General features: G+C 43.2%; 1 protein-coding gene across 7 annotated transcripts in view; it reads left to right on the plus strand.

The window, feature by feature from the left end:
- ETV5 (ETS variant transcription factor 5) overlaps positions 1-2,164 on the plus strand; it is a 55,907-nt gene extending 53,743 nt beyond the window's left edge. For all 7 annotated transcript variants that reach the window (XM_016429361.2, XM_016429360.2, XM_016429358.2 and 4 more), the window contains one exon: positions 420-2,164. In XM_016429361.2, the coding sequence (XP_016284847.2) occupies positions 420-641 (222 nt within the window). In that variant the 3' untranslated portion in view covers positions 642-2,164. The remainder of the gene's footprint in view (positions 1-419) is intronic.
- Positions 2,165-15,970: the final 13,806 nt, after the last annotated feature.

Consider the following 15,970-nt stretch of genomic DNA (forward strand, 5'->3'; position numbering starts at 1 on the left):
GCTTTGTCTCCTCGAAGGTGCCGGCCTGCCAGGCCAGTGGGCTCTGGGTCCAGAGGGCGGCCGTCCCGAGGGTCTCTGCTCCTCCCATCAGAGCCCCGGCGGCTCGGGGCACCCCACCTGGCCCTGCTCTTTGCTTTGGGGAGGCCTCGGTGGGAACGCTGAGCGCAGTGCTGGGCTGTGGCCCTTCAGAGCGCTTCAGACGGGCGCCGAGCCACGAGCCGCGTCCCCTCCCTTCTGGACAGACGCACTTTGTCAGGCTGTCGCCGGCACGTTCCCAGAACGCCCCCGCCAGGTCCCCCAGAGGCAGGCAAAGGAAGGAAAAGGGGCTCCTCGTGAGCAGAGGGGGGCGGGTGGTGCGAGGGCCCCCGCGTGCCCTCCGTCCGTGGGGGCCTCCCGACAGCGCGTGCTTCTTCCCCCAGGTGGCCGGCGAGCGGTACGTGTACAAGTTCGTCTGCGATCCGGACGCCCTCTTCTCCATGGCCTTCCCAGACAATCAGCGCCCCTTCCTGAAGGCCGAGGCCGACTGCCCGCTGGCCGAGGAGGAGACCCTCCCCCTGACCCACTTCGAGGACAACCCCGCCTACCTGCTGGACATGGAGCGCTGCCCCGGCCTGCCCTACGCCGAAGGCTTCGCGTACTGAGCGGCGGGCGGCGGCGCGCGTGCTAGCTTAGCGGTTCCCGTCCAGGCACATGATTCTCTTTGATGATGATTATTGGTTGGGGGTGTTTTTTGTTTTCCGCCATTCCCCAAGCTTGCCCCGGAGCCCCCTGGTGGGCCTGGCGCTCTCGAAGGACCCTGGCCAGGGAGAGAGGAGCACGAGGAGGGCTGCCGAGGGCGAGGACGTCGGGGGGACCGTGGGGGGAGCCGCCGAGCCTGGGCCAGGAGAACGTCTGGCCATCGCTCGGCCTCCGTAGAGACGCGTCCCTGCCCGCCTTCCATTCTGATGGCCCCAGTTTGCACAAACTGAATAGACAAAGAAAGCACCCGGCTCCACGGAGGCCTTGGAGCCCCCGCCGGGTTTCGGAGGTGCGGGCCGGGCCCTTGGGCGCGGACGGTGTTGGCCCCTTTAGAGTTCTCCCCAGCTCTCCCCACAAGCTCCTCCGCCCTCCTCCGCCCGTGTGGACGGCTTTTCTCTTAGAAGGGTGATCAGCACCCTTGACAGTGTTTGGTTTTGCTTTTGATTTGAAGTGGGGGCGTGGGGGGGGGGGTTGGCAAAGCAGTTTCTGAAAACTGGGTTTTGTAGTTTTGGTATCTGAAGCAAAAATGCTGTCCCGGAGCCGGGCCGTGCGGATATGCTGCAGCTCGGAAAGGGCTTTGCTCAGGACGTCCCTGCAGCCGGGCCCGAAGCCCATCGGCGTCTGCTTTCCGCTTTCTGCCCCCGACGCCCCGGTGGGACCCTCTGGAAGCCGACGGGCCGCGTGGATGCTCTCGTGTGTGTCGTTCGTTCACCGACACTCCGGGGAGCCTGTACGTAGCCCGGCCGGCGTGGGAGCCTCGGCCACGGCCGCCGCCGCCTCCTCCCTGGTCTATCGGCCCTGCGTAGACCCGCGGGCGATGCCTGGTTCCGCTCCCTTCTCTTTCTTCGTCCGCGGTCACCCACCCGCCGGGCTCTGAGGCGCGCCAGGCCTGGCGAGGAGCGGGACGGACCGGGCGGGGCGGGGCTCGGAGGGCGTTTCCTCTGTGTGGAGCTGCTGCGCCCTCTCCGTTGAACCGTGACCTTGGCCTACGGAGCGCCGCCGCGCTGTCATCCGCTTCAGTGTAATTATAGCTCTCACCTACACTAGTCTACATATACGCACATTTTATTCCCCTCCCAAAAGCTGGCTCAACACTCTCCTTGTAAATGCTGTATAGGGCTTTTCCTCCTTCCTGCGTACTCTTCCTGGCTTGGGCTTAGCTGGGCGGCTGGATGCTGTTGGTCAAGTTTGTGGCCTCCTCCCGTCCCGCCCTGCCCTGCCGCCAGGCCTGGGGGCGCCTGTCCCCGCCCCGTCGCCCTCCTGGACGGCTTTCGTCCCTTTCCAGTGTGTAGAAAGTCTCCTGGGCAGAAAGAAAGGGTTGAATCCGGGAGCTCTTTGGAAGCCTTTCCCTGAGCAGGGCTGTTTGCATCCTGCCAAGCTGCATTACATTCTGTACTGTGTACAATAAAGACGTTTGCTTTCAGTCCCCCGTCTCTCCAGCGGCCTCTTTCTTTCCCCCAGCATCCGCTTCAGCCACCTTTCCTGCCGGGACCCATTCACGAAGGGAGGGGCTGTGCCCTGGGGGCCTGGGGGGGCCTGTGGGGGGCATCTTGGGAGGAGCCAAATAGGCCCTCGACACCGGACGCTGGTGAGCTGGCAACCCCTTCCTCTTCGTGGCCGCCACAGAAACCACCCTACAGACGAGTAATTCCTCTCGAGAACGTGCAGAGCGGCCCTACGGCATCCCAGGTCATTGGGTCCGCAGGCAGGAGACTCAGAGGGGATCCTCCCCCTGAGAAGCAGCGTGACAGCCCAGAGAGAGCCAGAGGACCCGGGTTTGAATCCCAGCACTGCTACTTAGGGCCTCTGGGACCCTGGGCAAGTCATTAAACTCTTGGCTGTTGGCTCATCTATCAAGTGAGGACCTGCACTGGATGACCTCAGGGGTCCTTCTAGCTCTAGAATGAGAATCCAAATCGCTCACATCTCCGAGTCTCAGGGTGGACTCCATGCTCTAGTCGTAGGGTCTCGGGACCTGCAAAATGGGGGACAACTCGCTGTGTATTTTAAGCATGATAACATTTATTTGACAGAAGGGGAAACCAAGGCTCAGAAAAGTCTCGTGGCTTGCTTGTAGTAACCCAAGTGGCGAAGCCTCTAGCCTGGTCTGGTAACTGAGGCTGATGAGGGGAAGAACACAACACAAATTAGCGATCAAAAGGCCTACATGAGGTCCAACAGGAAGAACTGAGGCCAGAATTTGCTCATTGTCCTTTTAAAAGGTCTCTCTGCTTCTAAGCAATGGGTTCCTTAAAGTACGTCCTAAAAGAGTTTAAGGAATGTCTCCCCCACCCCACCCCACCCCACATGAAAGCAATCCTTTGCTCCGACACTGTCTGGTCCTTTCCCTTATTCCAAAAGGCTGCCACCATTGAAGGAAATGAAGATTGGGAGACCTGTCTGGGATGGTTTGCTTTTTAGTGCCTCCTCCTTCCCCTGGCCTTCTGGGTATGAATGAATTCTGGCTTTCAGAGCTCCTGTTACAATGGAAACAGCCAAGGACGGAAGAGAGGCCCCTGCGGACCTCCAGCTATCTGAAGGGCTCATAAAGCAGTGAAAGCAAGTGTGTGACCACATAAACCCGTAGATGGCTGATGGGCCACTAGAATAAAGATTCCCCAAGAATGAATGGGTGTTCCTGTCAGATAAATCTAATGGCTTCATTTGATGAAGAAAAGGTGCATTGATGGGAAGGGAAGAGGGAGCTGGGGAGACCGTGGACGATGCCAGCCCTTGGCTTTCTTGGCATGGGGCATACTAAGGATTAGCCAACTGCTTCCATTATTCAAGGGCTGATTATTGAGCTCATGGCCTATATCAAGGTTTAATCTAATGATGGCTCCAGATATACTGCCTGCCTTGTAGTGTTTTGAACTAGGACAAGGACACAGAAAACGTGCGGGTTAGTCATAATTAGTTTCGCCTTTCACAAGCCTAGGGATATGGTATGGGCTGCCCTGTGATTTTCATTGATGTGGGGAATTCCTGGATAAGGAAACTCCCACCAGTGCAAGTCACCATTTTTTTTTTATCATTTAGTCTTAGAGAATTGCTTAAGGCACTCGGGTTAAATGACTTGTCCAGGGTCACCTAGCCAAGCCAGTGTATCAGAAATGGAACTCAAACTCAAGTCTTGGAAACTTGGCAGCTAGTTCTATCCACTATGCCATTAGTCTCCAGACTTTTTTGACCAGGTAGCCATATTCATATAAAACTATTTTTTTTCCTGGTAATGTGGCAGGGGTAGGGGGCAGGGAGTGAGGTCGATTTTCCCAGCAGTACCAGCACCATTGCTATTGTGAGTTTCTGGGTTAGGGTTAGGCTATAATTGACTTGAGAGGCAAATACCTGACAGAAAAGAGAGGGGTTTGGGCAGAAGGAGAGGAATCGGGGACAGTTGAGCTGTTACAGGTGAAGGGGGAGGTGTGAGTGTTGGAAGTCGCTTTTGGGGAGGGTGGTATGCCCCCATCTTCCCATTCCCCAACTGGTTGAACACATACCTTTGGAGTCTTGCCCCAGGTAGAGCCCCCACCGTGTAGACCCCAGGACTACACCTGGTTGCCTTTTCATGAGCCAAATGATTTTGATATCTAAATCAGGAAGTCGTGGAAGTCAAAGATATACCTTCTTAATTGTCAGATTTAAGAGTGGGTGCCGCATGAAAATCAAGATGGTTCTAATTACAGACAGTGGCAGGAATATAGCATGGCCAGCAAAAGGCTCTGCAGTTGCACTGGACTTTTTAAGATTTTGCATGTAGCTCTTAAAGCAAGAGTGAAGAAAATGAGTCACCTCCAAATCCATCAGCTCCAGGATTGATCGTGTCGATGTTTGTTAGTTCTTTTGGCCCAGAGAAATTAGATATTTAAGATCGGGAGAGGACAATGTAATGTATTCTTTGTCAATAATACCAATGAATTCTGACCTTAGATGAGTCACAATGAAGGAGCTTGGCAGAGCCAGCAGGCATCAAAAAGGGTAAACTTCATTCTCTGTGCATTGTTTAAAGTGCTTCATAATCAAGCTCCAGGCTTATTACACCCCTCTCCCCTTCATGCACTCTGTGTACCAGTCAAACTGGCTTCCTTGCCTGACACTCAACCTCCTGCCTCTGTTTTTCACATACTATCTCCTTTATCCTCCTTCCCCTCTTTCCTTTGAGACTCAATCCATGTGCCATCTCCAATGGAAAATATTTCCTTAAAGCTTATTCCTGGGGCAGTTGGGTGACTCAGTGGATTGAGAGCCAGGCCTAGAGATGGGAGGTCCTAGGTTCAAATCTGACCTCAGACATTTCCTAGATGTGTGACCCTGGACAAGTCACTTAATCCCCACTGCCTAGCCCTTCCTGCTCTTCTGCCTTAGAACCAATACACAATATTGATTCCAAGATGGAAGGTGAGGGTTTAAATTTTAAAAGGAAGGACTTGGAATAGATGACCCGTTCGGTCCCCTGCCATCAATGCCCCTACGGCCCTGCTGGAAAAAATGCAGCTAAAAAGTATTGATTCTAATATGGAAGATAAGGTTTTAAAATTTGTTTTCATTAATTTTTTTTTTAAAGCTTACTCCCTCCCCAAATGATCATGTTTCCTGGTGTAGTATCTTCTCCTACCAGGAGACTGCAAGCACAGGATAGGAACATTTTTGTTGTTGTTTTGTCTTTGTATGCACAGTACTTTGCACATAATAAATGCTTGTTTGATTGGATTGTCTGGTGTATTGCTGGCATGCATAAACATTTGGATTAAGCTCCCAAGCTGAACTGGCAGAAGGAAAGTCTTATTACTATAGCTAGAGAATAAGGGAAAATCAAGTCCTCTGGTTATATGGCTGAGTTCTAACAGATGTTCACTGGGCTAAGTGCTGAAGAAATCAGGATAAACCCTAAATCATAGTCTCTGCCCTCACAGTTTATATCCAAGGAGGGTGGAGGAGAGGGCTTTACTGGCCACATGTCTGTGTTTAATTCAAGTCACTCTTCTTGTCAATGGAGAGGGGGGAGATGGGGGTAAACCAGATGCTTTCCAACTATCACATCAAGGTTCAGAGAACCCCAGACCATCTCCTTGGAAAGTTACTTGTCCAGACTAAAGGGAGGAGGTCTAGGATCCTAGGCAGCAATGAAGAGAGAGGGGGTGGAGGTACAGTTTCCTTTGATCAACTGCAGTAAGTAAAAACTGTCAAACGAAACCTTTGAAGGGAAATGGTGAACCATTTAAAACAGAACTGGGAGAAAGAGCCCTGCAAAAGACACTGTTGAGAATAATCTGGGCTCGGCGTGGAATAAAACCTAATTGCTCTTTGGGAACTGCCTCTAATTGCTCTGATGAAATTTCTCAGCTGTTTTTCTTTCTACGCGTCCTTCCACTGTCAAGTCTTTTGGAGATATTCCTGCTTTCCCCTGGGTACATGCCTTTCACATAGGACTGCCCACTACTCCTAAACAAAAACCACCTTGCTCTTTGCTTACAGTATTTCCCTAAATCATGTGACTTTTTGGGCTTCCAAGTCACACTGTTGTTGATTGATATGGAATTAATGTGCCGCTGACACATGCTAGCCTTTCCCACATGAGCTCAATCTCTTTTGCCGGTACAAATACAATTGTCTTTTCATCTATACTTAGGATTTTTGCATTTATTCCCTATGAAATAAATGGTGTTGCATTGTCCCATGACTCAAACCTCCTGAGGTCTTTTTGAATCCCAGTTCTGCCATGAGATCCATATTTTTTCCTGTCCTAGCTTCACATCAACTGTAAATTTGATAAAGCACGTTATCTTCGCCTTCATCCTACCCATGGATAAAATCGTTGGATGGTGTGGGGCCAAGGAGAGGCCCGTGACTCCACCAATCAGACAGTTGCCACTCTCAGCTCAGGCCTAGTAATAAAACAGTTGGGAATCCACCTGCGAGTAGGAGCATCTCTCTCCTATCTCCATCTTGTTCCCAGAGATGTCTCCTTGAGAAAGTTGGCCAACTGCTTTGCCAGAATCCAGATGCAGTATCTCTAGCATTCTCCTGATCTGCCGGTCTTGTAATTTTATTGTTTTTCTCAAGTGCTTTATTTAGGGTATGAAATAAAGAAATCAGAATAGGAATCATCTGATACTCCCTTGGACTCTGTTGTCATTCAACTCAATCGAATATCCTCATTCTGCTCAGAATGGGTAAACCTTCCACTTTCTCAGGCATATCTTCCCTAAGTGATGGGGGGATGTTGCAGTGCCATGTAGATGAGCTTCCCCATCTCTGAGGAGGGTAGATAGTACAGTGGGCACAGTCAGGAAGATTTGGCTTCAATTCTGGCCTTAGACACTAACCGTAAGTGGGCAAATCACTTAACCTTTATGTGCCTCACTTTCCCTAATTGTAAAATGAGGATAATAATCGCACCACAGGGTTGCTGTGAGGACGTGCCTAGAACAGAGTAGGCACTTAATGAATGCTTCTTTCATTAAAAGGCATGTCATCATCTGGATAGTGGGCATTCTTCTACATTTGTTTTTGCCTATATGGAATATTGTCCCAGTTTCTTTTGAATGGATCTCCTTGAGAAGGCTCCGTAGCTTTCTTGGGCTTACTCATAAAAGTATAATGGTTAGTGTTTTTGTAACGCTGCTTTCCAAGGTTCTTGACAAAGGCTATTATTTCATCTGATCCCTAAGACAACCTTGGGAAGGAAGAAAGAGAAGAAATGCCCAATGAAGAAATATTGAGAAGGCCGCCTGGCCATTTTATAGATAAGGAAATTGAAACAGAAGGAGGTTAAGTGGCTTGCCCAGCTTCCCATAATAAGTGCCTGAAGCTAGATTTGAAGTCTGGTCTTGAAACTCTAGGCTCAGCAGTTGAGACATTATACAGAGATCACACAAAATTGCATTAAGTTCGGTTGCGGATAGATTTTAGCAAAATGATCTGGGAATCTCTACAAGTGATTTGAAGGCAGAGAAGCCCCCTCCTTTATTCCAGTGTCTAAGAGAAGCTATCTCCAGGGACCAGACGACTACACGGGCCATCTGGGACTCCAGACAAAATGATGATTACACGTTAATTGGCAGTGGGTTACTAGGATACAGAGACTTGATGTTATTTAATATTGATGATCATCATTGAATTATTACTTTGGCCTTTTGTTTCACGGTGTTTATGTCTGCTGAGTTTTCTTGGTGATGCGTATCTCATATTGAGCCCTCTGCCAACCCTCTAAGTAGTTTGAGCTGTAGCTTGACTTAAATAATTCTGATTAAGAATATAAGAAAAAACCCTATGATTTGGTTTATAGATAAGTGATCCTTGGAGGAGTGAGATGGCTTGTCCCTCACGAGTCAAAGGGAGGAATTATGGGAATTGAACCTCACTGGCTCCATGTCGTGACTCAATTCTGGAGTGAGTTCAGCTCCCTTTTTATTCTATTATGGGCCTGGTCCAATATCTATCTTGTGAGAAAACACATTTTTTTGAGCCAAGCCCTGCATGGCTGGGAAGCCAGACCACTTCTACCTGCTGCTTAGAGACCCTTAACTAAGGATCTGGGTCATGCTGACTAGAAATCCAGGCAGATCCAAAGACAGAGGCAGTTTCTCACAATTACACATCTCAAACAACTCATGTCTTACCTAAAAAGTGACCCCATACAAGTCAGTAAGTTATTCTTTCCTTTGATTATTCATAGACACTTGGGGAAATGGGATGGTTCTTATTCTAATGTCAGAGAATGGCACCTGTTCACTCTCCTCCTCCCAACTTAGAAAGTCTCTAAGCTTTCCTCCAATTAGGAATCAGATTACTTAATTTTGTATCCTGATTGTTTCTTAAAATTAATTAGTCTTATCTGATTGATTGTTTTTATTGCATAAAAATCTGTCTTCCCTGTATTTGGGGCTCATTGCCAAGCTGAGGAGGTCTGGTCCCGATTTGTTAGGCAATTGACATGCATTGCTTAATAAAACAATATGCTCAGAAGCTCAAACCTTTGTTTTCTCGATCATTTCATCTTTCACAGGCCTCACCCTCCACTGTACAATCTAGCTGCCACTGATACCATCCCCCAAACAAGGAGCACCCAGAGCCCTTCATCACTCATCAGCTATGGGGAATTCATCTTCCATTTAGACTCTGGGTAGGAATCCTCCATACCAGTGATAAATACATCACACAATCATATGTCATTCTGTTTAATCCCTTTAACAATGCAGGTGGGCAACTTCTTGCTTTCTTGTAATTTTAGAGAATTGACTAAAGCACTAAGAGGTTAAGTGGTGAGGGCCAGGGGTCCACTCAGCTTGGATGGTTTATAGTTGTGAGATTTGAACCCAGGTCTTGCTATTTTCAAGGTCATCTTTCGAACTATCCAAGACTGTTACTCTTACATTCCCTTTGGAGGAGATAATACATACAGGGGAGTGGTAGACAGGGATGGTGAGAGGAATAAATTGGCATACCTTTTCTAGTAGCAATGGCAGTCCATTTGATTGTAGTCCTAGAATTTTGAAGAAGAAAGGGAACATCCATTACTACAAATCAAGAAGATAGCCCAGAAGTAAACCAAAGTATAAATGGAGGCTGCCTAGATAAAGTGGGCTGCATAAGGCCCAATCTTGACAAACTGTAAAATCTAGACAATTGAATCCCAGGATGAAAGGTCCAGAGCTTGATCTGAAGTATAGATCAAAAAAGGGAAGTCTGAGAATTATCTAGTTGCCTGAAAAGTAAAGGAGGAATAAATCTGCTCATCATATTTAAGGAAACTAAAAAAAATTTTCTAAGAAAATTCAAAAAAGAGAGAGAGATGACAAATGAAAAAAATTCACAGGCCATGAACAAAGAAATGGTCAAGATTTAGGGTGAATGAAATAAGCATTTATTTAGTTAGAGGGTCAAAATGTATGAAGAAAGGAGCAAACATTTATTAAGCACCAACTATGTATCAGGTACCATGCTAAGTACTTTACAAACACCTCATTCAATCCTCTGAGCAACCTTGAGAGATAGGTGATTATGATGATTTCCATTTTATAGAAGAGAAAACTAAGGTGGGCAGGCTAAGTGAGTTGTTCAAGATCATATATATATAATAAATGGCTAAGGTTGGATTTCAACTTAGGTCTTCCTGACTCCAGGCCTAGCACTCTATCCACTGTATCACCTAACATTGTGGTCATACTTCAAAATGATAAAAAAGAAAAAATCCTGCAAGCCCCTAGGAGAAGACTATAATCTACCATGCAGATTATAGTCCTTCCAAGAGTCATTAATGTGTTTCAGGAACAGCACTGGGGATATAAAGACAAAAATAAGAATAGTCCCTGTCCTTAAGGAGCCTCCATTCTAGGAAGTACTCAGTAGAAGGCTCTTCTAATAAATAGTCCAGGAGATGAGGGGATGAACTAGGCTGATTACTGTATAAATAGAGAATAGGAGGAAGAGTTGAGGAATGTAATAGTGGGGAAATTCACAAAAATTCACAGCTCAATACCAAAGGTAAAGGAGAATAGAATAAAGAGTCAAGGGTAATTATAGCATCATGGACCTGATCAAGTTGAATGTAGCATTTAGCATCTGGAAAGTATGATTGATGTATTGATATTGTATCCTGTATATTCATTTACCAAACGCATGGTCAGATCACTTGATGTTCATTGTATGGAAAGGGACAGTCCAAAGGACTAGCAAAGGGTGGGCAAATTCATGGGCTGGGCCTTGACAGCCAGGATGCCCTAGCTGTAGTACATTCATTTGCAAAATGAGGGTTGTATTAATCTCCACCTCTTTGATCTTGTCATTGTCAATTCAACCAGTGTTAAGACTTATGCCATGTTATGTATGCGTTGATCTCCTCCTAATCCAAATTCCTAAAACCTCCAATAAATACTGGGGAACAAGCTTGAATCTCTCTCTTACTTCCTCTTCTCTTACAGCTCTTACTTCCCTGTATCTTCAAAGTGCTCTGTCCTATCTTTTCCTGTTGATCCTCATGAGCTGTCGCCCACATGCTTCCTATTAATGCTCAGACTCTCTTGCCCATAGGAGGCATTAAGTAGTTGTGACTCCCCACATGTTTTCTTATTCCTCATATTTTCCATTAGCTCTCAGTGGGAAATAATATTGGAGTTCGCGCCACTCCCCATATCTTCTAACTTGTTGTCTCTGAGTCTTTATTATTCACCCATTTCCTCAGTCTCCGTTCTCCTCCTCAGGTTATTACCCACAGATAAAAATCATACACGGACTCCAGGCCGGGTCTCTATATTGAAGAATGGTGATGCCTGGTCGAGGAACAGGGAAGATAGGAAGAAAGATGGCTTCAGCTTGTCTATAAGAATGAAAAATAACAGAAGAAACTAATATCTGATATAGAGCACAAGGTTTAGGACTAAATCTCAGACTTGGTTTTTGAGCAAAGTTAAGCATGGCTTGGTTTGGTTTTTCAATGACTATTTAAAGACTGAGATGATTTTGAGCAAATCCTGAAAGAAAAAGCCCAGCCTCAGAATAATTTTTATGACTTAGAGAAACGACAGAAGTAAAAAATAAATATTTGAATAGTTTATAAGTTTAGGAGAACAAATAGAAGAATTCTTGGAAAAAGACCTGAGACACACCCTGAGCTAAGTACTTTGAACACTGGCTGTTTAATAATTATGATTAACTAGATGCTTTCTTAGCAGAGTATCACAGAAAGAAAAAAAGGACAGTTGTGCTGTTTAGGTTAACAAATAAATGAAACTGTTGGGCTTTTTTTAGTTTTATTTTTTCCTTTTTTATTATCATGTAAAACACACTTCCACGATGGTCATTGTTGTAAGAGCAAAGTCATACATTGCCAAAACCCCAATATAAAACCAAAGATACACCAATGGGAAAGGAGACTCCTTCATTTCTCTCTCCAGAGGTGGCTCGCATTCCCCAGCACAAGTTTTTCAGGATTGTCCCAGATCATTGCGTTCCTGAGAGTAGCCAAGTTTTCACAGATAATCATCATCCAATATTGCTGTTATTGTGTACAATGGTCTTCCTGTCCTGATTATTTCACTCTGCATTGGTTCCCACAGGTCTTTCTGGCTTTTTCTGAATTATCATTATCATTCCTTATAGCACAATAGTATTCCATCACCAATATGTACCACAATTTATAAGCCATTCCCCAATTGATGGGCATCCCCTCGATTTCCAATTCTTCACCACCAGAAAAAGAGCAGCTATAAATATTTTTTTATTTTAAAAAATTTTTATTATCTCTTTGGAATTTAGAACCAGGAGTGGCATTACCAGATCAAAGGGTATGCACAGTTTTATGTATCCCTTTGGCTCTAAATTTGGGCACAAGAAAAAGATAAATATGAAATTAAAAATAATGAAAAGGAATAAATAATTAAAAGACATTAATTTTTAAGGCAGGAAGAAAAGTGGATGGAAAATTCTATAGTGAAACTCCTAACTTTAACCAAAGAGGTTGGGTTTAGGGTAAAGTTGTGGAGTCAATAGAATAAAATATAAGAATTTGATAAAGTGGTTTTTTTTTTTAATTTGATGATGGGTTGGAATTATTGTAGCAAGGAAGGTTTTACTCATTTTGGACAAAGTAAGCAACTTAATAATAGTTGAGGATGTCAAATTAAGTCATTATATATTTGGATGTAAATGGATTAAATTTTTTATAAAAAAGAAAAAGAACAAAGTAGATTATAATAAGTATGTTGCCGATAGAAAAAATATTATCTAATATCAGAGGGCATACGTAGACTTGGCATTAATATAAGATAGGGTAAAATTTATCACTCTGCATCATGCTCAAGGAAATCTGGAGTGTGGTGATATCTGAAAAAGATGATTTCAAATGAGAAGGCCTGAGAGAGATTTGGAGTAAAGAAAAACCATGATTTCATTCATGAAAGATATGGCTATTGAAGAAACAGAAGTCAGCAACTCTTCTTCAACTTTAGGTTTAGAGAACTGCCTGGAATTGAGAGGTTAAGTAACATACAGAATCTAGTGATATTAATAAAAGAAAAGTTAGCTGATTTGCAATAATTGGATAGAAAAATCAATATTATTAGGAGGAATTCTGACATTTCAACACCCAGCCACAGAATGCAAGTCAAACAGAAAAGTAAGCAGAGAACATGACTTGAATCCAGTGCTGAAGAAAATAAATTTCCAGACATGGAAAAAGTAAGTGAAAAAAAATTTGGAATTTGGAAAAAATGTAGAACTTGGTTTGTATTTTTTTAACTAGCATGGAATATTCACAAAAATCAATCAAATGCTAGGCCACCAAAAAAAATATATATATATATATATATATATATATATTCTGAAAGGCAGAAATATTAAGCATTATATCTGTGAGTTATAATGTGATAAAATTAGAAATAATCAAAATGTCCTAATCATTCAAAGTGGTTATGGATAGAAATTATTAAATGACACCCTTTATGAAAAATTATAGAAATAAAAGTGGATTGTCTCAAAGAGAGTAGCATACATAAAATATATCAAAGTTGATGGGATGAAGCTAAAGCAGTACTAAGAAACAAATGTATTTCCGAAAATATTAAAGAGAGAAAAGGGGAAATAATGATTTGTATTTTCAAAGAAATTAGAAAATGTATAATTCGATATGCCAAAAGCAATAGTACAAAAGAGGACTTTGATTAAGATATTGAGAAATTAGAGAATTTTCTAAATGAATTGATAAATAAATCCAAGAGGTAGCTTTTAAAATATTCCAGTGGATTTCTGATCTTAGCAATGTATATATTCCTGCCTATTCTGTTCAACTTTTGTGTTTGTCCTTTCCTTGTGGGATTTTTTTCTTTGAAAAGGCCAATAAAATCAGTACATATTAGCAAATTTATTTTTTAAGGAGACAAGAGAGGCCACTAGGTAGTACAATGAACAGAACACTAGGTCTGGAGTTGGAAGGACCTATGTTCAGATATGGCCTCAGAACCGTCTTAGCTGTGTGAGCTGGGGCAAGTCACTTAACCCAATTGCCTATGCCTAGCCCTTCCCACTTTTCCCTTAGAATTGATATTAAGAAGGGGCAGCTGGGTGGCTCAGTGGATTGAGAACCTGGTCTAGAGACAAGAGACCCTGGGTTCAAATTTGGTCTCAGACACTTTCTAGCTATGTGACCTTGGGCAAGTCATTTAACCCCCAATTGCCTAACTCTTACTACTCTTTTGTCCTAGAATTGATACTTAGAATTGATTCTAGTACAGAAGGTAAGGGAGTTTTTCTTTTTTAAAAATTATATTAAGACAGAAAGTGAGATTTAAAGAAAAAGGAACAAGGAAAATCAAATTTCTACAATCAGAAATGAAGAAAAAAAGAAACCACAACAAATGCAGAAGAAAAAATCTTTAAACTCCTTCTGCCAATAAAACGATCATTTTAAAAAATGGATAAATATTGTTAAGTACATCCAATACCCTTACTGGCAAAACAAGAACCAAGTAACCTGGGAGCGTCAGTTTCAAAAGAAGAAATTTACCATTGATGAACTGACATGCAAAAAGAAGACAGAACCAGATGGATTCACAAATGAATTCCATCAAACATTCAAGGCACAAATGATCTATTACAATAATTGCTTTCAACATAGTGAAAGACAGAATATAGGGATGGTTACCTAATCCTTTCTGTGAGGTAAATATGGTTCCAATTACCAAGCCTAAGAATGAAAACAGGGGAAAAAAGTAACTAAAGTTCAAAAACCTTAATTATTTGAGTAATTAATTTATTAGTTGATAGCAAAAAGTGACTAAAATAGTGTTAAATAGAATTCCAATATAGTCCCCAAATCCCTGATGATGAATTAAGATTTATATGAGGAAGGCAAGAGTGATGTTAGGAAAGTCATCCATATAAAAAATTATCTTCATAAGAATCATTATTGTAGCAATACATTCAGAAGAGACTTTTGATGAAAGCAGTTCATTATGCTTAAAAATATAGGAATAATATGTAATGTAGGACTATATTATAATGATATATTTATATATCATATAGGAAAAAGATACATTAAAATATAGGAATAAAAAGATTCTTCCTAATCATGATAAAAAGTGTTTCTTGAAACCAAGTAAGTGCTAAAGTCCTCTACAATTGGAAGAGTCATTGCCATTAAAGGAGAAGAAGGCTTTCTTTCATGCCTTTTTATTTTTTAGCCCAGAATTAGAAATTCTAGGTGTAGTAGCAAGGCAAGAAAAAGGGGTAATAAGGTAATAAACTGTGACGAAGAAGAGGACTAATATCTCTATTTGTAGATAATATGATCTATTTGGCAAACCAGAAACCCAACCAAAAAAAATTGATTGAAGTAATAAATGACGTTAGCAAGATAGTGGGCTAAAATATAAACCCATAAAAATTATCTGCATTTTTACATGCTGTATCACCAACAGAAACCAGGAAACACAATTAGATATCCTGATTACATAGTGACAAAATGGACCAAATAATGGGCCAGGATAATCACAAGATTCACAGAAATATAAACTTATTTTTGGTTTTGCTTCATCTGTACATGTTAGTCAGTTAATAAATATTTATTAAGCACCTACTATGTGCCAGACAGATGTTCTATCACTCATAGGATGTATAGTCCTTGGGGGCAAGGGCAGCTTGATTGTTCTTATGTCTTTGTAATCTATACACAAACGATGAGTAAAACAGTTGGAGAATTATATCAAACTACCCAAGCTAATTTAAATGCTTAACAAAATATCAATGGATGACCTCAGGAAATCAGACACCTTTCTCCATGCTTTGAGAAGAAGCTGGAGACATTGCATTCTTCAGGGAGCAAAGACACACACTTCAGAGAAACGGTGACTGGAGGAAGGAAGCGTCCTCATGGGACTTGACCTCTGAAGCAGAGAAGAAAGTCAAGCTTTGAAGAAGAACAAACCTTGGAAACCAGTTGAGCAACCCAGCAGCAGAGATATGGCACCATAGGGAGGAGGTATGAGGACTCTATAAAGAAAGAGCTTCCAGTCGTTGTTGGCATATTGGATGGGAATCCCTTTGCATCGATGCCATTCCTCTCTAAATCTGAGCTCACTCTTTTGTCGAACAAGGTGTCTATTTGTGGGAAAGTGCACTCTAGGTTCATGGAAAGTGTTTTGTAGCAACTGTTTTCACTGTACCATCTTAATAAATGCCCTTGCTAAGAAGTAACTGAGTCTCATGGCTGTTTATGGATGGCAAAAATACCAGTGGG

Source organism: Monodelphis domestica, chromosome 2 (assembly GCF_027887165.1).
Source record: "Monodelphis domestica isolate mMonDom1 chromosome 2, mMonDom1.pri, whole genome shotgun sequence".
NCBI lineage: Eukaryota > Metazoa > Chordata > Mammalia > Didelphimorphia > Didelphidae > Monodelphis > Monodelphis domestica.